The sequence below is a fragment of the Vanessa tameamea genome, chromosome 19, assembly GCF_037043105.1.
Source record: "Vanessa tameamea isolate UH-Manoa-2023 chromosome 19, ilVanTame1 primary haplotype, whole genome shotgun sequence".
NCBI classification, from domain to species: Eukaryota; Metazoa; Arthropoda; class Insecta; order Lepidoptera; family Nymphalidae; genus Vanessa; species Vanessa tameamea.
Genome location: NC_087327.1, coordinates 9,948,342 through 9,976,076, shown reverse-complemented (window position 1 = coordinate 9,976,076; position 27,735 = coordinate 9,948,342). Strand labels below are relative to the sequence as shown.

General features: G+C 33.8%; 2 protein-coding genes and 1 long non-coding RNA gene across 6 annotated transcripts in view; 2 read left to right on the top strand and 1 right to left on the bottom strand.

Annotated features, from left to right (window-relative positions):
- Positions 1–6,059, top strand: part of LOC113402832 (cyclin-dependent kinase-like 1) — a 42,477-nt gene extending 36,418 nt beyond the window's left edge. For 2 of the 4 annotated variants that reach the window (XM_026643164.2, XM_064217874.1), the window contains exons 5-9: positions 39–146; positions 342–484; positions 1,306–1,401; positions 2,158–2,289; positions 5,760–6,059. In XM_026643164.2, coding sequence (XP_026498949.2) covers positions 39–146; positions 342–484; positions 1,306–1,401; positions 2,158–2,289; positions 5,760–5,861 — 581 coding nt within the window. In that variant the 3' untranslated portion in view covers positions 5,862–6,059. Of the gene's footprint in view, positions 1–38; positions 147–341; positions 485–1,305; positions 1,402–2,157; positions 2,290–3,644; positions 3,760–5,759 lie in introns of all 4 variants that reach the window. The other 2 variants (XM_064217873.1, XM_064217876.1) reach the window with 2 other exon arrangements.
- Positions 6,060–7,379: 1,320 nt separating this feature from the next.
- Positions 7,380–8,235, bottom strand: LOC113402813 (uncharacterized). The gene is made up of 2 exons (XR_003369252.2): positions 7,964–8,235; positions 7,380–7,569 (listed from the first exon to the last, which is right to left on the bottom strand). It is a non-coding gene; the product is annotated as an uncharacterized LOC113402813 (long non-coding RNA).
- A 358-nt stretch (positions 8,236–8,593) lies between these two features.
- LOC113402786 (3'-5' ssDNA/RNA exonuclease TatD) lies at positions 8,594–27,075 on the top strand. Its single transcript, XM_026643099.2, has 6 exons — positions 8,594–8,751; positions 8,819–8,998; positions 9,525–9,623; positions 10,959–11,122; positions 23,215–23,561; positions 24,708–27,075. Exons 2-6 carry the CDS (start codon positions 8,857–8,859, stop codon positions 24,868–24,870), a joined length of 915 nt encoding a protein of 304 aa, XP_026498884.2. The 5' UTR covers positions 8,594–8,751; positions 8,819–8,856; the 3' UTR covers positions 24,871–27,075.
- Positions 27,076–27,735: the final 660 nt, after the last annotated feature.

Below are 27,735 nucleotides of genomic sequence, written 5' to 3'. Positions count from 1 at the left end.
CCAGTAATTAACTTTGGTATTCTGAAATACATGTCCAGGCCCCGGCGAGAGCTACACGGACTACGTGGCGACGCGCTGGTACCGCGCGCCTGAGTTGCTGGTCGGGGACACCATGTACAGCACTCCTGTGGACGTTTGGGCGATCGGTGGGTGACATATCTTTTTATTTTATAACCTAAATTGGCGTACGTGAAAATGGGTCACGATGGTATGTTGTTGTTGGTTGCCTGGGTAACTAAGATAATATATTATGCCTTTAGTTACTCACCTCACCTTTCAAATCGGAGGTCGGAGGAGTAAAGATCAAGCTACAAGTTTAATAGATTTCTTTCTTCAATCAGGCTGTGTGTTTGCGGAATTGTTATCAAGTGAAGCTTTGTGGCCGGGAAAAAGTGACCTCGACCAGCTGTATCTTATCAGAAAAACTCTGGGTGATCTTCTTCCAAGACATATGACAATATTCTCGCAGAATACGTTCTTTCAGGTAACGTTTTATTTTATGAACCACCAAGTAATGAAGTTATGGTTACTTCTCTGTAAAAATATTCGTAATATTTGGTGTTGGCGATACTATAATCTAAGCTAAGTGCTATTTGTTCCACAGCTGGCAAAATGCATGTCTTTAAAAAGGTTTTTTTTAATTAATCTTATTTTTATTTGTGCCGTTTTGGAGCTCCAAGAAGTAAAGTTTAGTCGCTGAACACTGTCTATGAAGAGTATGTAACTTATGCTAATATTCTATAAATGAAGTTTGTTTATTTGTTGTCCTAATATCCCTAATGTTAGCGTTAGACAGATTTGGCAAATAAATTAATGAAATTTAGCATTAATTAAACCATTATTGGAAATTGGTATTGAATACACACGGTCGGACGTGGACGAACGCAAGCAAAACCACTAGGACCAGCTAGTAGAGTAGACAAGATAAATAATTCTAAAATAAATGATTATTTTTGTTTTTACAATTTTTACATTAACAGCCTGTAAATTTCCCACTGCTGGGCTAAGGCCTCCTCTCCCGTTTGAGAAGTAGGTTTGTAGCACATTCCACCACGCTGCTCCAATGCGGGTTGGTGGAATACATATGTGGCAGAATTTCGTTGAAATTAGACACATGCAGGTTTCCTCACGATGTTTTCCTTCACCACCGAGCACGATATTAATTATAACACAAATTAAGCACATGAAAATTGGTGCTTGCCTTGGTTTGAACCCGCAATCATCGGTTAAGAAGCAAGCGTTCTAACCACTGGGCCATCTCGCTTTTTTTATTTTTGTCTTATATTAATTAATTAAGTACTTTAGGGTATGGCGCTACCAGAACCAAACTCACTGGAGCCCCTAGAGAAAAAGATTCCGCAACGGTACGCTACTAACGAATTGGTGGTAGACTTCCTAAAGGTGAGTTGAAACCACCGACCATAGACTCCATTTCAGTCACTCTTTTGTCAATTTAATTTAAATCTGTACTATAAATAATATTATAAATGCGTATTTTTGGATGGATGGATGTTTGTTACTCAATAATGCTTAAACGACTGAACGGGGCTCAATGCTTGGCACAGAGATAGATTAAAGTATGAAATAGCACATAGGTAACTTTTTTCTCGGAAACCTGTAGACACATCACTGCAAAACCCTGGGCATAACCGCAGACGGAAACTAATAAATAATTTTATATTAGAAAGTTATAAAAGTTACATATTATGAACAATCAATAAATGAAAAATCCGTAAGAACTCTCCGTGCTTTAAAATTACTGGTTATGATGTATGGTACTTATATATTTTTGTTTAATAATTATCTTATTAACGACAAACGAATACCTAGATAGTGTCGAACTAAAACAAACGAACCAACTTTATTATCTCGTTATGCCTGAAAGCTATGCTTGACACTCGCCAAACGTCATACTTCTTTATTAGAGGGCGCGTACTGAGTGGCCAAATGTTGCGTTCTCATTTTCGACAGTCTATCTAGATATATTAATAATCAAAGGTTTATATATTTAAGCTTTTAAATACACACACAATCATTGATTCGATTGCAATTAAATTTGACAATAAGGTATGTTAGTACCTCGACAATTATCATGTACAGAAGTTACTTATTGTATGCTGCATGATTTTGGTCCTTCGAGTCGGATTTTGTTTTCAGAAATGCTTGGACAAGGATCCCATGATGCGATGGACTTGCGAACAGCTGCTTCGGCATCCTATATTCGAGAACTTTCTCTTCACAGTGCCTCATTCCGACCACGACGACTTCGAGAAGACGAGAAGGGCACAGGTAATAAATAAAGATGTCCAAGAAGATTTTAACAACTGAGCTCTATTTTTATCGACTTTATTGAAAAGAAAATACCTTGCTGAACATAATTAATTTATTAGAAAAAATAAATTCGTCAGTGATTAAATATATTACTTTAAAATTGTTATTACATTTAGATTATGATCAATCTCACGAGATTGTGTATATTACTTTAAAATTGTTATTACATTTAGATTATGATCAATCTCACGAGATTGTGTATATTATTTTAAAATTGTTATTGTATTTAGATTATGATCAATCTCACGAGATTGTGTATATTATTTTAAAATTGTTATTGCATTTAGATTATGATCAATCTCACAAGATTGTGTTCGGTGATTTAACTTACAATAAAACGTATACAATTAAGATGTTGAAAAAGAGTAACTACTGAGTTTTTTGCCGGTTCTTCTCGGTAGAATCTACATCCCGAACCGGTGGTAGCTTTACTTTAAATAGTTTGAATAAAATATCTTTTGTTTTCGATTTTAAGTTCTTTCGATCAGGTTACGTTAGAATTTTTATAATTTAGCTAAAATGTAGATACTATCAAATTTATCGAAGTGAATATAATGCGTTAAATTCTAAGCGGTACGCGATGTTTCGTCAGTTTACAAAGTTTTAACAACTTTATGGAAAGAGTATATTGAATGACAAGTAATAGTTCTTGAACAATATCAAGATAAGGTTGCATTGTTAATAAACACCCATGTCTTACGTCTATTAAGATTTAAATTATATTTTTTTTCTTTAATGAAATAGGTAGGCGGATGGGATAATAGGCCACCTTATGATAATTGGTCACCATAAACATTGACGCTGTAAGAAATAATAACCATTTGTTACATTTCATCAATGCGCCACCAACCTTGGGAGCTAAGATGTTATGTCCCTTGTGCCTGTACACTGGCTCACTCAAATAAAATTGTTTATAGGACCCTTCGAGCTACATATTAAAGGAAATGTTTTGGGGCGTGGCAAGTCTCAAAACTTACTAAGCCATTCCCAACTAACATTGCAACAGGTCTCTACAGATATGTTCCACGTGAAATTCACGCTTGTCATTTTAAGAGTCTTAAATTTTAAGCGGGAAAATTTGCGAAGTGCAGCTGCTTAAATAAAAACATTATATATTAAAAGATTCGTTGAAACGCGTTGCATCTTCTATATTCTGTGTAACTTTTATATATATTTCTTTGGAACGTTTTCTAATGAGGCATTACAAAAATGGTCTCCCTATTTAATAGTATATGTATATATATAATGGGTTTATACAAATTAACGTCAAACTATAAATTAATAACGTCAATATAACGTTCTTCCGCAAACAGCAAGAATATCTAGACCACGCTGAAGATAATGTTGTAGACAATTCTTCGAACCCCACGGACACCACGCTGTCAAAAGTCAAAGGGAAATGACAGCAGATTGCTATCACTAATTGCCGTAAGATTAATCGTTGATTACATCGTGGTTTATTGTATATGTATTTTATATATCCGTAGGAGATTATCGTCATATTAGATGGATTTTGTATATCACGACGAGCTTTTTGTAATTATGTTTACATATTTATTAAATACAGTATTTATTTAAATATACATATTCAATCAGTGCAGATAGGTGAGTTGACTAGATAAACTCCGGGATAGGTAGATGTTTAGGTATATAGAAGGACGATTATATAGACGAAATAAATAATCAGTAAAATAGGTACATATCTGTAGTAATAAATATTTAATATCTAAACACTTTAATATATAAATAACTAAAACAAATATATATAGGTTTTTGTTTTAGTTATTTAATCACTTACATTATGTTAACTAGTTTGTTATAGTAGTTAGATGAGTAATATTAGTATTGTTTAATATTTTAACGGAATAAAAATTAAAGTAAGGTACGAGCCTGTAAATGTCTCGCTGTTGGACTGACGCCTCCTCTCCTTTAAGGAGGAGGTATCGAGCTATACACATGTGGCATATAAATTTTCACCAGACACATGGTTTCCTTACGATGTCATTCACCGAGCAGGTGGATAGTCAAGCCTAAGACAATTAATTGATACTTTTCTGGGTTTGAACCCAGCATCTTCGGTTAAGATTGACCTATTTTAACCACTGCAACATCTTGGCTCTGAAAAGAAAATATAACGGAATAACACTGGTTGTTTTTTAATTTGTCAATAAAAAAGGACTGTTTTTTTTTTATTTAAATGGTATCCAAAATAATACTAATTTCAGTGTAATACAGAGTTATATACGTGATATATTCCAAGTAAATAACATATTAAAATACCGCAACATCGCTTGAAATTAATATAATCCTCGTGTTGCGGTCATGCAACTATTTTGCATAAAGTTTTAACCTATTGAGGGTTAAAAAGGTCAACTTGGAAATTGCATTACATGAAAAGGTCAACCTAAAGGCTATTCTACTGCAATCAATCAAAAACTATAATCATATTGTTAATCTACTGCAGTGAGGTAGCTGCACTAATCGACGTTAGAATTTATAAATTAATTCCTATTCGGAATTAATACTTTGTATCTAAATAGGAGCAACAATTAAACAAGTTTTCGATTCAACTCAAGTGCGCGTAATGTATACAAGAATGAAAACTTTGTTTTTAAAAACTAGTCGTTAAAAATAAGACAGCAGTAAAACGAAACGTCAAAGGGTGTATTTATGTCATTTAAAATCAAAGAATTAGAGCCGCGATGTCCCAGTTTTTAGGTAGCGTGTATCTTAGCCAATGATTGCAGGTGAATCCAGGCCCCAATTGTCATGAACTTAATTTATTTTTATAATTCTTTTCGTCCTCGACGGTGAAAGAAAATAGTGTGAGGAAACCTGCATATGTCCAATTTCAACAAAATTCTGCCACATATGTATCCATCAACCCATATTGGGGCAGCTTATATGCTGCAAAACTTCTCAAAGTGAGAGGAGGCCTTAGTCCAGCGGTGGGAAAATCACAGGCTGTTACTGAGTAACAACACAGAAGCATATTATGTAGGTAACTAAGATTTTATAACCTCAGGTTCTTCAAAATATATTAAGGTAAATACCCTAAGGCAATGTCGTTTGGAAAATGCGTGTTTTGATGCTATCATAGAAACGCACTTTATAACTAGAAGCACCAAAAGGTGTGTATTGTTTTAAAATGTTGTTCTATCATATCATCAGTAATTTCTATAGTTATATTATAGTTCTATTATTCAATATTGTTTACACCTTTAAAGACGTATCACTTTGAATGTTACGCACGTCAGTTATTCATTTTAAGTGCTTAGTGATAAGTTGGCGGTGTTACTTTTTCAGTAAATAAATAATAAAGACGCATTTTTTTCATCGAACATCGTAAATTCGGCTTTTTATGTCAGTCGTGTTTGTTCGAATTTCAACGAGTGATCTTCGTTCTAATTCTATATCCAAAATTTCAGGTGCAATCATCCCCAATGCTGCCACAGCTGATAGTGACGGAGCGGTCACAGCCTAAAAAGAAGTCCGAGATCGAGTCGCGCGGCCACCTGCCGACGATATGACTAGCGCCACTCGCGCGACAGCGGATCTAATTTTAAATATTTATTCTATTAAATAAAGTGTTTTTCATTGTCAATTTTATTTAATTAAATGACGATTACAATAATATCACTATTTTTATAAAATGTCTAGGGTTTGATTCGCGCGTGTATTGTTTCAATGAATCTAAAAGCGAGTAGGATAATAAATATTACAATTTATTTTAATGCAGTTTTATTTTATAAAAAAAAAAACTATCATTTTTAATTAATAACATCGGCAATGCGTCACTAACCTTACCTTATCAAATTTTGATGAGTGGGTTATATCTACTCAGATGGGCCTACAGAAATCCTTACCAATAAACGTAACAATAAACATTCATTATATTCAGTTGAAAAAACAGTCCTAATCAGTCATATTCAGCAGACTGGCTTATCTAGAAGTCTTAAGGTATAACAGTGTACAACCTCGTATGCAAGTGCAGGAACACCCATTTTACTGTACTATTGCTAACTCCACACTGTTAATAATCGGTCAACAAGGAATCTATATGCTTAAGTATAAGCTCAAACCTAGGATAAAGTTCATCATTAACAAGCTAACGGCAGGCAATTATATATTATATAATATTAATTATATAATTATTAGAATATAAAAAACAACTTTATTTTTATAATGAATATTATTATTTTAGCTTGGGTTTACACCTCCAATAGTATTATGGAATGATCAAGACAGAAAACCGTAATTGTACTTATTATGTATCTGTATGTTCGCTCTCAATAGATATAATCTTTTATAAAATCTATCGGATTTATGAACTATAACTTATTTATTTTATTTTATTTTCATTAGGACAACCAACAGCAGATACAATATCACAACCAAAATAAAAAAATACATTTCAAAATGATCAAGGCAAAAGTTCTACTACTTACAGGTAGTCTCATCTTACATTATCATATTACACAATGTAATTATTGAAAATATGAATTAAACATAAGCATAATAATTAAAAGTAAGAAATACAATACATTTTTTAAACTATTATATAATAAATAATAAGATAAACCATATGATTAGAATTGTGCACAAATAAAATTCTTTATTTTTCGATTGAATTGAGGTCGACTATCGTGACATATGTCTAAATCTTTTACTTTAATACTGATGGTGATGTATAATAATGATAATCTCATATATAAATAATATAATCTGATATAGAAATCATATTACCTAAAAAAATAAACTGGGTACATACTGAAATAATTATTGTTACAAGTTATAGGTATGGTATATGCTCAATAAAAAGTTGTATACCTAAGTAAGTATTGGGTTTTATAGAATAATATAAGCTATACAAGCTCATAAAATATGTAAATATTTAGCTTGTAAACACTGTAATCGTTATTACTAATAAATTTATTCTGTATTTTACATAGTTACAAGTTACATAGATACAATCCACTGACATATAGACAACTTATAATATTAAAGAAGACATATAAAAGAAACTGGTGGGTTTAAAAAAAAAAAAGTTGTTAAATCTTAATAATTTTCTATTAAAATACAACTAATGTTTAATTATAAAACTCAACATATTTAATATTACAAAGCCTGAAAATATACTATTTTATATTATATGCTTATAATGTTATAGTTTGTATTCATTTGTTTTTTAATTCTAATATGTACATGGGCTATTTTTATTATTCCTTATTTGAAAATCTGAAACAAAATAAAATAATTAAGTTTTCTTTTTTACAATGAGGCAGATATCTTTTATAAGATAAAATATATATGCAACCATAAGGGATGGCAGCATCATATGAACATTGAAAAGATGATTGAACACAGTCCAACATGGCTTCTAAGATGTTATATTACATGTGCCTATAATTACATTTATACACTTTAATTTATTTAAGATTATTATAGAATATTTAAGATAAGATTAAGATGTTAGAGTACAGATAATTTTTAAATCTGTGCTATAATTATTATTGGTAAATAAATGACTCAGATTATAAATACTCTCATTTATTATTGTATCTTATCGAATATATTTTGGAAAAAATAGTTAAATAGAAGAAGAATAGAACTATAAATAATATGAACTTACCGATGCAAATGGTAATTTTTTTCGATCGTCAGCTGGAACGAGACTGTCCAGTTTCTGTAACTTATACCAACCGTAATGAGCGCCAATAATAAATGGGACCATAATTATTACAGCTAGATTTCTCGAAACAAAGTTACGCGCAGTCATTTTTGTATTTCTTTTGTATTTTGAACTTTTTTACGTTTTTGTAATTTGAGAATATTTTATATAATACTACTAAAATAAGAATATTATAATTAAGCGTTGTTTTCTCTTTAAGAATGACTTTTCTATTTGATTTCTTAATCAAATATGAACGTCAATGTCTACTTGACATTTTAGTTTTTTTATACGTTTTGCGTTTAATGTACCGATTCTTATTTTTGTAAAGTTAAAATAAAAATGAAAATAGTATTAAATATTATAATATTTAAAAACAAGAACCTAAATTTTCTTGTTTAATTTGATATTTTATTAATAATAATTTAGAATAAAACTCATGACGTAAAATGTTTACAGTCACGAAGATACATACGGCAGTGACAGCATTGCAACAAAACGCTACCAGAATGAAGTTATTTCTATTTGTAGGATTTCTAAGTGGATAATAATAACAACAACCAATGGAATGTTTCTGCATGAGACTTAATAGCAAATCAGGGGGCGTTGTATCTGACATTACAAATTGTACTAGAAAAACGCAAACTTTCCTCAAAAACATGGTGGCATCTCAGTGAAAAGGGTGTACATTTTGACTATTAATAATAAAAATTAAGAAGCTTATTAAGCAGGAGTGTTTGATACAATTTGTAAGTAATTTATAGTTTTTAAAAGTGTTTCTGAGAATACAATAATAAAATTATTGTAATTTTTTAGGTAAACACCGCACCAATAAGCTTCATACAAAATTAAGTATGACGTCTGAAGAAATCCAGATATCCGAAGAACTTAAGGGATGTTACGAGAATCTTATTGTGATCGACATTGGCGCAAACTTAACAAACAAGAAATATAGCCGTGATCTCGATTCTGTGGTTCAAAGGGCAAAAGATGCAGGTACGTGTGAGAACTGAAAATATTACGTGTAAATAAAACTTGCGTGCAAATATGTGCTAAATGCAACGACAGAATTAATTAATATTAGTCGTTCCGCGAAAAAAACGCGAAACATTTGTGTTGATTTTGGTTGTAGATTTAATCGTTCGTATGAACATTTCTATATATCTCTGATAATTGGCTCAAAAAAAACAATAGCATTACAATGCAACATCTGAATATTCATTGAGCATTGAAAATGACTTTCTAATTGTAATCTTGTTAGATTTATTATTTAATATATCACTGATATGTAAATTATTTGATCTGAGCATAATTTGTACTTATATATTCTTATAAAAATAAATTTGAGTGTATTTAATTAATATAACCATGACATTTAATTGGTGACAAATAGTACTTAATTAGTTTCATGTTTCTTCTCTGTTGAACTTTCAATTTAAAAATGATGGATAAAAAGCCAACTTCAATAAAGGATATTTTATTTATAAATACTTAATAATTTTATAAAATAATATTATCCCAGGCGTCCAGAAGATCATGGTCACAGGAACATCGGTTCGAAGCAGTAAAGAAGCACTGAGACTGACCCGCTTGTACCCCAGCACAATATATTCTACAGCAGGTATGATTTCTTCATTGAATTTGTATAATTAAAATCTGTACTAATTAATAATGTGACTTTGTAATGCCTAACTGAAAAAACAAGTTAACAAATATATATAAAACTCGGATGCAGCGCGTTTATGTGGAAGTTTTAGTGTGTAATGCTATCATAAAAGTATCTGTTATTAGTAGTTTCATCTGTTGTAAATATTTTTTAAATGGGCCTGATGGTAAGTGGTCTCCACTGCGCATAGACATGTTGCTTTAATAAATATTCATTATTTCTTTCATGCTAATACTCCACCAACTTTGGGATTTGGTTAAGATTTTATATCCCTTATGCCTGTGCCTTGGCTCACACACCCCAAACCAGATAACAACACTACTGTCAGGCAATAAAATATCTAATAAGTGGGTCTACCTATAGTCTAATCTAACCACAAAAGGGCAAAAGCCCAATAAATAACATTTAACATTGAATTATATTTGACATAGCTTTACTAAACTATGGTATTCTTGATGAAATTGTGAAAATACGGCATTTGAACATTTTTAAATCAAATTAGGATATAAGTACTGTATTGGAATAGTATTTAGTGATATAAGTAAAGATATATTTAAATAATGAACAGTTAGTGCATACAATGTACTAGAGATATTAGTAAGTTGCATGGAATACGTAAATCTAAGGTTTGTTTGTCTTATTTACTTCTTTGATTGGAATAGACTCTACCTGGATTGGCTGTCTTGAACAATGCTCGATCACCGAGTAATTTAAATTGAAACTGTTGACGTGACAAGACAGAATTTCGTGTTCTTGTGCTATTTATAATAGAAAAGCAAAATGTGCGTGGCTTACTTGTTCATTGAATTCTAAATGTAACAAGCTATCCAACGAGATTGTATGTTCATATGAGATTGAATAAAACTATATTTTGTAAGTTATTTTATATAACATTATTTTAAGAACATAATTGGAATATATATTTTTTAAATAGAAATACAGGTCAGCTTATGTTGAGTGGCAGAACATTGTCAATCGTTTGATGGTGCTTTGTCATTTGTACATGTAAATTAAATTAAATAGCTCACTCATCCCCCTTAACAGACACAACTATATGATACAAGCTTTTATTTAACTCCTGTGTGGGTTGTTGTGTGGGCCAAATCGTGCAAATGCTTTTTTTTTTAAACAATTGAACCAATCCTGCCATTATTATCCATAATATTGTAACTTATTTAATATTCTCCATTATTTTCTATCAATAGCTATCGCTTGGTTATATGAATCGGTAATAATTGTAAATAGTTGGTGAGGTATGTATCAGTGGGTAATAGTATACCGTGGGCCTAGGCGTGCACCCCCACGACGCGAAGTCCATGTCTGAGGAGGAGGCGTGGGCGGAGCTGGCGGCCACGGCGGCCGCGCCCGAGTGCGTCGCGCTCGGCGAGTGCGGCCTCAACTACACCAAGGACTTCTCCGAGCCGAGCGTGCAGCGGGAAGTCTTCAAGCGGCAGGTGAGTACTGACCGACACCCTGACCGATCTCATGATTGACTTATCAAAGTATTCGACCGAAACAACCGTTGCCGTTCAGCCGTTTTCTTTCTCAACTGCCGCAACGATCCTCTTGTGGTTTGATTAAACTTGGATCGGACAATATTCGTAACCGATATTAGTGAGTAGAATTTTTCCTCAGTTACGATTAAGCTAATATGAATTTTTGTAAGGAATAGTCGACATTGAATCGGAGTAGAAGCGAGAACGTATCGTTTCCGTTATAAGTTAGTAGAATTGCCTTAATAAATCGACCACCGACCGCCATGGTGTCCTTTTTTTTCGTTGAAAAACGATCTTACCTTTTTGCCCCATGTAGAGTAGGGAATATGGGACTCGCCGTTGCTGAGAAAGCCTGGTGCTTCCCAGCTTACCGGAATACCCACTAATAAACCAGCGGTAGAATCGGAGAGGATTCTTCAGGGGAGGGCATCACGGTATTGCTTGCACATGTCACGGTGACGGTCACCATGGCGTCATATATTATTACAATTCGTTTTAATTTACGCATGTGAATATCACTGTAAAATAAGTATTATTATATATAATTTTTTTATCTTTTGTGTGTTAGGTATGTATAGTTTTGGTTTCTTAAGGTTTCGATGAACCCAAAAAACAGGTTTTTAATAGTATTTTTCACACGTATGTAAGACGCTTTAATGAGTTCATTCGGTTTTCACATTTTCAAGGCTATGCATAGCGTGGATAAATTATAATTAGAACTTGTTATGCGACTGCGTACGTTCGATGTATGAGTTTATAAGTTATACACTCCTCCCGCACACACAGGCAGAATGACATTTGACACTAAAAGTCATAATCTTTATTTATTATAGATGCGTTACACTTATTGAGTGTCAAAAATCTACCACTGGTTCGGAAATAAGGTGAAGGTGCAGACCGTTAGGTGGATTATTTGCCCGTCCGCCTATATTATAGAATAAATAAATTATAAACACAAATGAAGCAAATGTGATACTAGTTGTTGGCCGCGGTTTCGCTCGCGTTCGAGGAGTTGGTCGTTAGATATTTGCCATAAAAAAGCAGCACATGTACTTTCTTGGTGTTCGAGCTTGCTTCACACCGAATGTAATTAAATTCTATTCGGTGGTTTGATCTTGAAAGGGCAACAGATAAATAGACAGACAGAGTTGCTTCCACATTTATAATATATCAGTCGTACTTGCCCGGTTGACCAAGAGTTTCAATTATGATCGATGCGTTCTATTCACTGGGACCCTCGACTCTGTATATTCTATGGAAGTTAAATTAAAAATGATTCGAAGAGATTAAAGATATTTAACCGCCTTTTCTTAATAAAAAAAAAGAGTCATAACTTTCGTCGGCTTAGGCAGTTTCTCGTCACGCGAAAGTGAATTCGTTACCTATATTCCTCTGAATAATTACGTAAACAATCAAATTGATTTAAATTTGACGTAATGTTCTAATTGAAGGCGGTGATTGTATGAGTAATTCATGTTAGTAATTATTATTCACTTCTGGCGTTATTAAACAATGTGTCGGTGAATTGATACTGTCTTCCAACCACTTCATTGTGGTTATACCCAGAGGATAAAACGAAATGCGTAAATACAATAGCGAATCAGCAAGTCGTCGTTCAACAAATTATTTATCGTTGGTGTAGTCCTGGCTTCAAAGTCCGCGTAACCCAATGAAAAGTTTTGGGAGTAGTCCAAAAGTATAGCAAGTTAGTTGAAAGTTGGCAATGTTAACAATAACTTTCCTCGAAAAGCAAGTAAATCCATTGGTCGTGCGCCTGAACTCTTCGATTGTGTCCGCCCTATCGGATTATGAGGTTTTGGAGCACACCCTCGAGCATTTTAATATGATCTGCACAGTCAGTCTATTTTGAGAATGGGTGCCTTGATTGAAATTGGTCAGAAGTACAATACTTACGTCAAAAGGACTTGGACAAACGGATAAAGAATTGTACTATTTCTCTATCAAAACCATACGAAAAGCGGTTTTATTTGTAAATCGGTAAATTCTTCCGGGAAATATTTTGGTAGAGGAAGTCAGGTGTATCAGTATTGTTACTTATTTATTACTAATAACCAGCCGTGACTCTTCTAGACTTTAGCTATCTTTATGCTAAATTTCTTTCAATTCCCTTCAGTCGCTCTGATGTAATTGAGTAAAAACATCCACGTATCGAAACTTTCACATTAATAATATTACTAAGGTTACATGTACTAACGGCCACTTAGTGATATTAAATTGCAGGTTCGATTCTGACATCTTGGGATATTTCCGTTAGTAGTTTTGATTGAAGGAAATAAGTATATTGGTATTTCCTTGAAAGCAATCAGTGCTAGAAATCTTCTAACTAAAAAATTAAGACATAAAATCTATTCAAACCCCGAGATGAATAAGAACAAATAGATTATTTGACATCGAATCGATCCGATATCATTGGTCGACAGCGTTTATAATCTATGATATTCTTTATGGATTCGCGAAAAAATGGCTTTTTGAATGTCGACGAAACTGCTATCGCAGCATTGGAATTATAATTAAAGTTAATATTAGTAGTGAAATTTAATAGAGTTCTATTGTAAATAAAGATTATTTGATCGATAATTGTTTGTAGTGCGTTTATCTAAGGTTTGTTTATATTTATTGCTTATTCGTTTGGAATATACTATACACAAATTAACTGGTTTTAAATATTAAATATAAGAAAATATTTCTAAATTGATACTCACATTTAGGCCGAGATGGCCCAGTGGTTAGAACGCGTGCATCTTAACCGATGTTTGCGAGTTCAACCCAGGCAAGCACCACTGAATTTACCAGCCGTAGGGATTTGTGTTCGCAAGCACCGATGCGCTCTATAACCTATTCCAATCGAAGGAGGAATGCATTTAAACACAACTTAGATGCACGTATTCCATGCGATTTGCAAATAACACGGCTATGTTGGGTGCTACTAACTTTTCTTGATTACATTACATTACAGCAGCCTATAAATTTCCCACTGCTGGGCTAAGGCCTCCTCTCCCTTTTTTTTGAGAAGGTTTGGAGCATATTCCACCACGCTGCTCCAATGCGGATTGGTGGAATACACATGTGGCAGGATTTCGTTGAAATTAGTCACATGCAGGTTTTCTTTCCCCGCCGAGCACGAGATGAATTATAAACCCAAATTAAGCACATGAAAACTCAGTGGTGCCTGCCTGGGTTTGAATCCGAAATCATCGGTTAAGATGCACGCGTTCTAACCACTGGGCCATCTCGGCTCTCTTGATTAATACGTCATTATTTATAATACATTACTATTACACTTAACTACTTATATCCATATTAATTACTTCCAAAGTCCCAATAACAGCTTTGTCGTTGCTTGATCAAAAAGACATTTTTTTTAAAATCATAATTAATATCATTTCAGATTCAAATGTTGTTTGTTTTGTTTTTGTCCTCTTGTGTTGGGAATAGTACTATACATTCCCTCAGTCATAGATGCAACGACAATTCGACAAGACCAGAGAGTTTGGGCGCAGTATAAACTGTTTTAAATTTAGAAATAATGTTTGGACTTTGAGATAAATCTTTGGTTTATCAAATTAGGTATTGTTGATTTTTTAAATTTGGAATTGCAAATATTGCCAAAAACAAAAAAAACTCATGGTTTTGTTTCGTCGGGACAGGGTGCCAATTTACTAACTAATTTACACTTAGTCAGTTTATCGCAGTAGAATAGAACGTTATCGTCGCCGTTAAGTCGTTCTCTATTCGACGGAGCACAACGATTCGTTTGCGGTTCGGTCGAAGTTGATACGGAGTATGATCGCGGTCATATCATCACTACGTGGTACAGAACAAAGTCGCTTCCCGCTGCCTGTCTGTCCCTATGTATGCTTAGATCTTTAAAACTACGCAACGGATTTTGATGCGGTTACTGGACACCTTAAAAAGCTCTACAAAAATGTCTGGAGTGGTGTATGTTTATCCCTTGAGGATACTCAAAATAAACAATTTTTAATACTTTTTTTACGAGAAATAATTGGTTTAATAATTGCTTAATAATTTTAAGCAATACAACATTAATCCTTTATCAAATAAAGTACCTTAAATACATTGTGCATTTATTGTAGATCGAAATGGCCCTTTACAGCATTTATATAGAGACATTCTGTAGTATGTTTAGTATCAGCATTGGACACGTGCAAAGTAGATCGGAATAGGAAACATAACAGAACTGTTATATGTAAGTAGAATTATCCTCCATAGAATTTTCTTTTTCGAAACTATGTTAGTTTTTACTTGATGAATAACTAGATATAATGCTTTGTACAATGAATAAATGAATTTTAATTCTTAACAAGTTGAAAACACGTGAATAATTTCAATTTCGCTTCGTCAATTGAGTCTGTCGGTTTATCGCTGAAACGAAACATGCAAAACGTTGCGAACCGACTCGACGCTAAATATAGCTAGTGACATCGCGCCGCGTCGTTGAACGTGCAAGTGGAGTAGGACACTGTTAGGGGTAACAGGTATTAAACGTTTAAAATTTCACATATTAACCTTTATGTTCGAGACTACAAGACGTGCTCCACGATTTTACCTCATTAAATATTTAAAAAAACCGACTGATGAAGTAAGGTCTCTCCCTTTTGAGAATGTTTTGGGGCTTAATGACTGACTATGTTGTGTTCTGTAAACTATATACACAGATTAACTACTCAAGTGGTGCAAACTCAGTGGTGCTTGCCTGGGCTCGAACCCACAATCATTGGTTAAGATTCACGCCATGGACCATCTCGGATATAAATTAAACGTTTAATTAACAAGACAATTAGATAAACATCTACTAATACCATAAATGAGAAAGTAACTCTGTCCGTCTGTAACGCTTTCACGGTTATATCTACTACTGAACTGAATTTGCTGATTTTTTTTATGAAACATGCTTGATTGCCAAGGAAGGCATAGGCATATTTTTTATACTGATGAACAACTCCTAAAACGCGAAGGTGAAGGTTAATGATACATATTCATTTTAAAACAAAAAAAAACCCGTAAACTTCAAACGTATGATTTATAGAAATGACACGGATATTTATTTATCTAGCTCAAATACGATCAAATGTGAACCAAGATTATTTCAGATCTGACCAATGACGTCACGCCAATTGAAGGTTAATGTCGTTTGTTTATCTTTAATTCTACAATTCGAATCGGTTGTATTTAGTTTCCAAAGCTTCAAAGTCGAAACTGAATATAAAAATACTGACTTGTTCGTGTTTATGATCATTCATCTCATGTTCATGCATCGGAAGAAATTACGGAGAGGAAAATTTTTAACGAGATTTACAATTACAATGCGAAACCGTATCTAGTTCTCTTACGTTCATTCATTGGTCAGATCTGAAATAATCTTGGTGTTAATTACGTATTCGTGAAAAATTACGGTGTTGAATGTTGGCGAAATTGTTATCGTAACTTTGGATGTAAAATTAAAGTGTATGTATGTATGTACATAACATAAACATAAACATAACATAATCAGCCTGTAAATTTCCCACTGCTGGGCTAAGGCCTCCTCTCCCGTTGAGGAGAAGGTTTGGAGCATATTCCACCACGCTGCTCCAATGCGGGTTGGTGGAATACACATGTGGCAGAATTTCGTTGAAATTAGACACATGCAGGTTTCCTCACGGTGTTTTCCTTCACCGCCGAGCACGAGATGAATTATAAACACAAATTAAGCACATGAAAATTCAGTGGTGCCTGCCTGGGTTTGAACCCGAAATCATCGGTTAAGATGCACGCGTTCTAACCACTGGGCCATCTCGGCTCACGTACGTAAGAAAAATTGATCGAGAAATGTTTTGAGTGTAAAATAGCAGAGCGATTACCAAATCGTAAGGATTATGTGTTTGTTTATCTTACTTCTTCCTTTCCTTTGTATTGTAATACACGAGATACCTTTTTTAAAATTATTTAATGAAATACGTTCGTTTGGTTCTCACACAGTGACCACGTCACCTGCATCGTTTCTGACTATTTAATAAATATTTCTGTCCTCTAAAGGACATTATAAAAATGATATACCGGAAGCTGCATAAAAAATGTGTCTCTTCCAGCCTCGATACGCATATATATATACATATAACAAAACGTGAATGTCTGTTTGTAATATTAAAATAATCGCTTTTTACTAAATGCATATGAATGCGTATACGGTAGATATACCAAAATAATATTTTTTTCAATTTTTGTGTCTGTCTGTTTTATCCGGCTAATCTGTGGAACGGCTGGACCGATTTTGACGGGACTCTCACTGGCAGAAAGCTGATGTAATAAGGCTACAGCATTAACCTTTTTTTGTTAAATTCAAATACGCAAGAAGTCGCGGGCACATCTAGTATTCTATAAAACATGATACAGTGTCTACTCGATTACATTTTGTGCACAATTTGGAAGCCAATTTAAGATATATGTGTAATGTAATTATATATATAATATATTATGTAAGCGGTTATGTTTTGATGATATTTTTATTTACAGTTGGTCGGTTATGTAACGTATATGTTGTGGTTAGGTACATGTAATCGGAGACGCATCTAAATACATGGTTATATTTTTATACCTATTATATATTATGTGGTAATAACGTCTGCCGGGTTTAGGTCGTAAGTGTATAGTATAGAACGTATATAATATACTTACGAGCTAATCCCGGCAGACGTTTCATGGCGATCGGTTCAACGGTATAGAAATTTAAGTGCTACTCAATTGGTATTCGTTTAATTCCATGCGGGACAAGGTTTTTTTTTTTGTTTGGTGAACCAAATAAAGGAGGTCATCTATGAAAGTTTTGAAGTTTATAAACTACTAAAATAATAATAAGTTAATTAAAGGTGAACAACGCATTCAATAAGTTTTAGGAAGATTAAAAATTAACAATAAAGTAACAATAAAGTGTATACCTACGATAAACTTAATCGTAATAAATAAAAGTACAAATTAATAATTATTTAATATAAAGTTTTATTATTTAATCTACGGTAATATTACTTTACTTTATACTTTTATTATACACCACACGCAGAAAGTAAATAAACACAACACACAGATCAAGCCTTAAAATAAAAGACGCGTACAATTTTGGCGACCTTATCGGTACATAGCGATCTATTCGAGACAAGTTTCGAGACGAGGTTAGGTATTAGGTTATGGCTCATATAATATGAGTTGGGTGGTGCTGTAATAATGAATAAAATGACATGAATCTATTACTAAAATAATAATATAATGCTGCTAGCATTCTTGCCACCATTCCACGCCGTCGAGATATATACAGTAACTATTTTTAATTCATATTTGTATATATTTATGCACTTAATGTTATCAATTCTTATGTTAATAAATTTATAAGAAAAAGGAAAATATGTATTAAAAAAAATATATATAATTTTACTAAAAGTAATAAATAAATTATATTATCAATACATATTAAATATGTACAGTATATAATCTAATACACAATACATACAATAAGTACGAATATGTACGTATATATATAATATTATAAATCCGTATGTAACACTGTCTGTCTGTTGCTCTTTCACGTCCGAATCACAACCGATATTGAAAACTCTAATTCTGTATGTCTAATATCTAACGATCAACCCCTAAGACGTGACCGAAGCGCGAGCGAGGACTAATGACTTCTATTCCAACCATAAGAGGAGAAAAGTCAAATAAACAACATTTGACAGCAAATTGACGCGATATTATTGGTCGAGAACAATTATGGCGTTTTGGACGTCGACGAAACTGTTATCGAAATTTTGGATGTAAAATTAAAGTGGATATAATCAGCCTGTAAATTTCCCACTGCTGGGCTAAGGCCTCCTCTCCCGTTGAGGAGAAGGTATGGAGCATATTCCACCACGCTGCTCCAATGCGGGTTGGTGGAATACACATGTGGCAGAATTTCGTTGAAATTAGACACACGCAGGTTTCCTCACGATGTTTTCCTTTACCGCCGAGCACGAGATGAATTATAAACACAAATTAAGCACATGAAAATTCAGTGGTGCCTGCCTGGGTTTGAACCCGAAATCATCGGTTAAGATGCACGCGTTCTAACCACTGGGCCATCTCGGCTCTTTAATAAATTACTTATATTTTCTTAATACTTAAATTACTTATAATTTCTTAAATTAAAGTGGATATATGTAGTTAAGTGTAATTGTGTTGTTTTATAAATAAAGATATCTTAATCATAAACTCTTAGTAGTGCACGATATAGCTGAGTTAGTAAATCGCATGAAATACGCAAATCTAAGGTTTGTTTATCTTTATTCCTACTTGGATTGCAATAGACTATATGTAACTCATTGTAACTACTGAGTTATTTGTCGGTGCTTCTCGACTGCTTCTACGTTCCGAACAGATGATAGTTTTAAATTTAATTTTATTATATATAATTAAGCCAAAATTACTCGCAAGAGCCCACTTGAATAGACAATATTTTGATTGGAATTGATCAAGGGAAATAGTCACAAACATATAAAGCGTATCTACATGTTGGGTATCATAGTGATCGATGAAATGGTGGCATAAAGTATTCATCTCAATGAGATATAGCAAAATTAAAGTTAAAGATAAAAGTGCATCAGTGAAGAACTAGCCGAGGCGGTCAGTCATTTCCTCATTCCATACAGAACGTGTCTTGTTGTCTCTGCAGATAAGCGAAACAAATTGGTCAAAGTCAAAGTCATAAAATCTTTATTCAATATAGAAGTGTTTACACGTGCTTATTGATAGTCAAAAATCTACCACCGGTTCGGAATTTAACACCTCGGACCTGAGAAGAACCGGCGAAAGAAACTCAGCGGGATATTTTTTGTTTTTTTTTTTCATTTTGCATGTACGATAGTAATTATATTTTAGCTATTTGAAACAGCCCTTGCATATATTTACATTGGAAACAACACTTGAATTTAGAAACGATTATGTCTACTTGGTTATCGTATTTCTGTCACACTGAGACGTTGTTTATCGTGTTGGAACATAATTTAGACTATTGATATCGTAGTTATTGGACACTCAACTAATTCCACGCCTTTATATTTGCTTGTTGTGCAAGCCCGTCTGGTAGGCACGAAACGTTCAACAGATATTCGACCGCTCGCAAATACTAAGTATTCTTATGTTCTGGATTGAAGGATGGGTGAGCCAGTGTAACAGGCACAAGGGATATAATATCTGAGTTATCAAGTTTGGTCGTGCATTGGCGATGTAAGGAATGGTTGATATTTCTTACGGCCAATGTCTATGGGCGATGGTGTACAATTATCATAAGGTGTTCCAATTGCGAGACCTCGTACCGATTTTATATATTTTTTTTTTTATAGAATAAGACGTGACGCTCTCTTATGCCATCAAGCTCTTCCCTTCTATGCCCTTATACGTGGCGTAAATGCTATATACTTTTTTTTATATATTATTATCGATGAAATCCAGACTAAAATTGATTAAATTATTTGAATAACCAAGTCAGTCAGTATAGGTAGATGATAAAAAAGCGTGGAGTTAATGCTTGTTGACTTCCAGGCAGGAGACATAACATACATATATAATTGTATTTAACTAACATGACTGTATTTTTAGATGTTGAAAAAGAGTAACTGAGTTTCTTGCCGGTTCTTCTCGGTAGAATCTACATTCCGAACCGGTGGTAGCTTTACTTTAAATAGTTTGTTAAATGACGATTTAAAAGTGCTTGTAAAAGCCTACTTGAATAAAGTATATTTTGATTTGATTTTGATTTGCTCCTTCCGCGGCCCGTGATCTTACCGCGTTTAAAGTTTCAATCTTTCGATTCACTATAATATAAATGTGTATGAAATATTTTTTCTTCAATTTAAATAGATGCTCATTAAAAGTGTATGTTGAATTATATTTACACAGCCCTGGTTAACAAAAATTCCGTGACGTGTAGGCGACTGCGCACTGATCGCTCTGACCTCTGAAGATCAAACCAATTTATTTAAAGAGATTTACTCTTAATTTGGATAACTCTTACACAGTATTGACTTGAAAAATACCCACATGGTACATATTTACTATATCGCTGGTTAAAAGATATTATTTGCTTTTATATCATATTGTACATGGAATCCTATATATTAATAGCTTAAGGCTATTTTTGTCCCAGTGATTATGGGACGATAGCTGCTGATGAAAAATCGGTTATGGTCTCATTTTGAAGAGCTCCAATTGTAGATGTGCAGAAAAATAAAGAGGTCTTGATTGCAAATTTAGTAAATTGATACGATTTGATAAATAAATAGTTTATTTTAGAGAGGGGAAAGAGTTATTAGCCGGGTTAGAGTGCGGCGTGCGAACAGACGTCGTCAGTTTAGAATGAAATTAAATCAAAACAAAACCTGTCATAGGTTTCGAAATTTGTAAAAATCTGTCGATTAAACGCGAAGTTCCGCGTGCGACTCACTAGTATGCTGCTATTGTCCTTTCGGTGGGACTAATTTCCTCTTGAGGATGGTTTGTAGCATATTCCAAAAAGTTGGAATGCTCGAATGTGCATTGGTCGATACCCATTCGGCAGAATTTTAACCAAACATATATAAGATTATAACGATTCTTTCTTTCACACTGAGCATTCAACGTAATGTAAACACAAATTAAACAACATGAAAATCGAGTCAAAGTCTTCGATTAAGATATACGTATAAGTATTTGAAACGGGATATTTACCATGTTTGCTTATTTTTATTTGGTGGAGCTCGATATTTCGACATTATCTGTCTCGTTTTTTTTTTTTATGGCATTGGTTGGCGGACGAGCATATGGGCCACCTGATGGTAAGTGGTCACCACCGCCCATAGACAAAGGCGTTGTAAGAAATATTAACCATTCCTTAGATCACCTATGCGCCACCAACCTTGGGAACTAAGATGTTATGTCCCTTGTGCCTGTGATTACACTGGCTCACTCACCCTTCTAACCGGAACACAACAATACAGTGTACTGTTATTTGGCGGTAGAATATCTGATGAGTGGGTGGTACCTACCCAGACGGGCTTGCACAAAGCCCTACCACCAAGTAAAACAGACATTCGTAGTAATAAAAAATAACCATGTTAATTTAAAATCTTAGAAGATATACGTGTCCTGAGGAATCTCGGCTTAATAAAAGTAATGTATTATTTAGCATAATCTTTCAATTTCTCTGTCTTTCACTAATGTGAGTAAAACACGACTTGAACGTTGCTCTGCGTGTCGATATTGTTTTTTTCTTTTTATTAAAAATTCAGTGCTTTAAATGTTTTTTTATTCCCGTTTTACACGTGATTATTGACACTTGCGTTCAACCACCAGGTATACAGACAATTGGGTGTCGTGTAATTGTCGTGTAGATACATGTCAGAAAAGGGTAAACTATGTTTTTGTCCATGGTGTTAAAAGAACGGAAGTTATAACTACATTCTGATTTACATTATCATTGAATTTGAAGTCATTAGCATTTTTAAAAGACGTGTTTTCTCATGATATTATTTACTGAGTTTAAAATAAGAATCAGATGTTATAAATTTGCAGTCTAAAAACCTTTTAGACATATATAAGAATACATTAACTATAATACTGAATACCATAAATATATATATATATATATATATATAGTATATATGTATTTACATAACGTTACTAAACTACCGAGGGAGTTGTATTAATTATTTGGCTTAAATTGTCATAAAATACGTACCGTAGAGACATTTTGTTTGCGAATCAATCTTCTATTTTATAATGACAAAATATAGAAATAATAATAAAAAAAAAAAAATTGGTATAGAGCTCAGTTAAATGAAGTTATTAAACTCAAGTGATTTTTCTCAAGCAATATTTTATGCTAATTAAAATAATTATATGTTTATAAAACGATGTGATTATAATATGATAATTGGCGGAATCGCAATCTTAATTTTAGATTAATCACTTGTTGTTAAGTACATCGAATATATTAAGTATTATAACTCGAATATTGATTTCAGGTGGAAATGGCGTGCGATCTCAGAAAACCACTATTCGTTCACGAAAAGGAAGCCCAGGAAGATTTAATAAAAATTCTGGACGAATTCGGCAACCGCTTACCGCCCGTCGTAGTCCACTCCTTCACAGGCTCAGTGGAGCAAGGCATAAAGTATATAGAGAAGGGCTTCTACCTCGGCATAACAGGTTACATATGCAAGGATAAATCAGACGGTGGTATAAGGCGGTTGCTTTCAGAGAGGATACTACCGTTGGACAAATTGCTGGTCGAGACCGATTCGCCCTTCATGTACCCCAATATGAGGGCTTCGAAACTGCCCCTGCACGTTAAGGACTCGTTAACTGAGAGGTACGGGGTATTTTTTATATCTGATGGGTATTTTGGAATGTTTAAGAGAAAGGCTTTGCCGAAATTATGGACATTTTGGAACTTATTAGTGAGTTATTGTCGTGGTCGGTTGAGTAGGCAATTGCTATATGAGTTTGAAGGATGAAAGACAATTATCGTAGTACTTTGCTGGAACGTTTTTTTTTTTTTAATTTTAATATATTTTTTTATACACAGTCCTATATATTTTTCGAATGTAATTTTAACATCTTGCGCAAATACTAACTGCCTGTAAATGTCCCACTGGTGGCCTAAGGCTTCCTTTCCCTTCGGGGAGAAGGTTGGAGCTAATTCAACAACGCTGCTCCAATGCGGTAAAATGTAATTGAAATTAGACAATTGCATGTGACGCCACGATGTTTTCCTTCACCGACGAGCACGAGAAAATTCAGTGGTACTTGCTTGTGCTTAAACCGGAAATCGGCCATCTCGGCTTGCGCGTGCTTGAGAAAAATATTCATTATTTTAATAAGAAGCAATGAGTAGAACATATTATTTTGATTTATAATAATTACTAATGAGAAAACTTCCATGTGGTATGTTATTGAACTCTAGGCGTGCGAATGACGGATTTAGAGTTTTGTTTTTTTTTTAATATATTTTTTTCATGTTAATAACAATGTTTAAAGTAGTTTATCTGCATTGATATGCCAGTTTATCTGTTAGTATCAGACTATTATCTAAGGATTCGTGTCTATCAACGTCTACCGTTGTCTTCAGTCACATTGATCACTGTTAAATAAATACAAGGATTATCCTGATAAATCTGATTTAATACTAATAATTGTGACAAAAATATAGTCCTACATATAAATGTTTGTATATGTTATAATGATGACTCACAAATAACTTTCAACTCTGGATCAATCAAATTTATTAAAAAAAAAGAAATGTTCAACATGATGAACACATACCACCTTCAGACTGTGTGTCTGGAAATTATACTACTTTAACCGTCAATTCTAACCTCAGATTTAACAATTATTCGTCCCGTGACTAATTACACTGGCTCACTCAAAAAGTAGTATTATTGCGCCATAACGAATGGCTTACACACTGACGATCTTGCAGAAATGTCTACAAGCGTATTATTTTCTGATCAATCAGATCCATGACGTTCGTCAACCGCTACTGCACGTTCCAACGCAACGAGCCGTGCGCGCTGCCCGCCATCGTGGAGCTCATCGCCGGCTTCCTGGCCGAGCGGCCCGAGGACGTGGCGCTCGCCACCGCCTTCAACGCGCTCAAGCTCTTCGGCCTCAGCCAGTGACGCGTCGCCGCGCCGGAGGTCGCCGTCTTTTGGACTACCCATGTCATCTTCTCGATTGGTATATTTGGGCAGTTTTGACATCGGATTTTATGGAAAATCTTATGGGTTGTAATTTTGGAGATTGTTGTCATTATTATGACGTGTTTGATCGTTCCGTTGACGGGTTTGTTGCACTGAAATAGTTTTTTCTATACGAGGCTTACGTTTCGACTTAAACTCGAAGTCGATTGCGATAATGTTAATTGTAAACCCATTGAGATGAAACGAACGGAGTCCCAAATCGTAGTCAGTAGTCCAAAAGACTCCAGATCGTGTCGAGTAACTTGAAAGAATCGAAAATTATATTTATATACAATTATCTACGCGAAATGTTGTGCCTTTATAGAGACAACGATAAGATATATTTAATCATAAATAATAAGTATATTTATAGCGATTGAATGTTACCTAATTAAGAGATTTATACACGAGTTAAACATTTATACTTAATTATATATCGGGGGTCTCTTCAGACGTCATTTGATTGACAATCAAACGATTATACTCATGTTTACGAAATATGACAATATTAATATGACATTGGGACGTAGGAGACGGGTAGTGGAAAATAAAAGTGGAGAATTGGAGAAGAAATACGTATGTGAAATGCCCACTGGGCGCTGGTCTCGCCACGCCAATGTTTTGAGATGCAACGACTGCTCGTCTCGCTAATGTAACCCTTGTACGGCATTCAGAGGCTATTTTATATAAAATTTGCATTGTCAAGTCTTGCCATCGTATTTACTAATGAAATAACGCCTCTCCTAATTTATAAATATCAAAACTAGTGCCGGCCAGGTTGTGTAGCTTAGTATGATTTTGCAAAATCAAACGAATAATAATTATTAATAACGTATGTATATATTTTTTTTATATTTTAAGCGTACCTGAACGCTTCGAGACTAATGCCATTTATAATTAATTAAATAAAAAAAAAAATAGTTGCATAATATTGCTATGACGATGTATTGTCTGTGGTTATTTTTTGTCTATTATATTTTTACACCGTATTTGTGTAGGTCTTTTTATGTTTTTTTTTTTTTTGCGTTTTGCACATGCCTTCGATGTATTTAGCAATATAATTGCCCTCACACACATGTACATAGGAATGTCGTCACAGCTAAATGCATGTGTGCGAGTGTATGATTAATATGGTGGCAATCGATGACAACTTTAGTCATTATGATCTCAATATGTCTACGAATGTATAAAGAGATATTTTTGTTGTATAAAATTCCATCTGTGACGTAGCTTTAAATGTAAACATTGACAGAGCCAGTAGTGTGATTGCCTGTTCGTTCGTACGTTGAGTATTTATTATCTGTCGATACTAGTTTTATAGTTACGTCACGAACTGTCAAATAGAAATGTCACTGTCATTAGAATCATTTTAATCGAGTTTTGAATATATGTCTGTTTTCGTGTTTCCCGTATATGCGTATTTGTTACGGAATACGTAGCCATATGTCCGTATGTCCGTAACTTTCGCCATTGAAACGTTACTAGTGTCTAAGACCCGTGTCACGTTGCCACTGTATTCGTTCGCACGGTGTTAGGTGTTTCTTAGCCTCGCTCTGCGCAGAGTATTCCTATTCGAATTAATTCAATAACTGATAATTATTCATCGAATATAATGTAAATAGTGATTATAATCGTAATTTTAATTAATGCTGGTAGTCACAACGAAATCAAAGACTGCAAGTATGTACCACGTGGAATTTGACATGTTTAATTATTACGTGTTTTTTTTTTTGTAAATTTAAAAATGTATTTAATCAGACCCGACTACACACGTAGCTACGAAATGTATACAGTTTTATAAAGTAGCTCCGTGTGTAGTCGGTCATAGAGTATTGTTATTAATTCCTTTATTTTTGGACAATCACTTTGTTGGTAGATTATAAGGTACCGCTGGGTCGGGTAGTTAACTCGGGAATGTAACGAGACATACGGTTAATTTATTATTATTAAAAATGTCAATAAGGCTTAAGAAACAGATTTGTTGATATTAATGTAATATGTACATTTTCGAGTAAATTATTATAGATTTAATATAAACGATCCCGCGGGTAAATGTACTGTAGTGCCTTCGACAGACGTCCTTTTGTGATACATATTTTTCTTAGATTGTACAGATTATTTCTTTCAATAAAACTGAAAACAAAATGTCTTATTTTTTATTTGTGTCTAATTATGAATTTGAGCTTTAAGTCCATGCAGTGCCTCCGGCGGGTATAACTCACATAGTGCGCTTTCTTCGAGTGAGTTTTTTTTCGCATATACGATGTTTTAAAACTACAAAATTAAATGTATGGTCCAGTTTAGCAAGACTTTTTGAAGTTTTTTATATACCTATTTGTTAAGTTAAACAAATATATGTAGACAAGTATAATAATTTGACGACCTCCGTGGTCGAGTAGTGTGTACACCGGTTTTCATGGGTACGCCACTCCGAGGTCTCGGGTTCGATTCCCGGCCGAGTCGATGTAGAAAAAGTTCATTAGTTTTCTATGTTGTCTTGGGTCTGGGTGTATGTGGTACCGTCGTTACTTCTGATTTTCCATAACACAAGTGCTTTAGCTACTTACATTGGGATCAGAGTAATGTATGTGATGTTGTCCAATATTTATTTATTTATTATATTTATTAATACATTCATATATATATATATACAGTAAAAAAATGTCGCTGAAAGTTGCAGATAGATAAAATTAGATAATTAATCGTTAGATTATAAGAAAACACTAGAATTTAAAAAGTTTTACAGTTTACACAAATATCACAGGATTAGAGACGGTGCATAGTTTTTATACTTACTAATTTTCT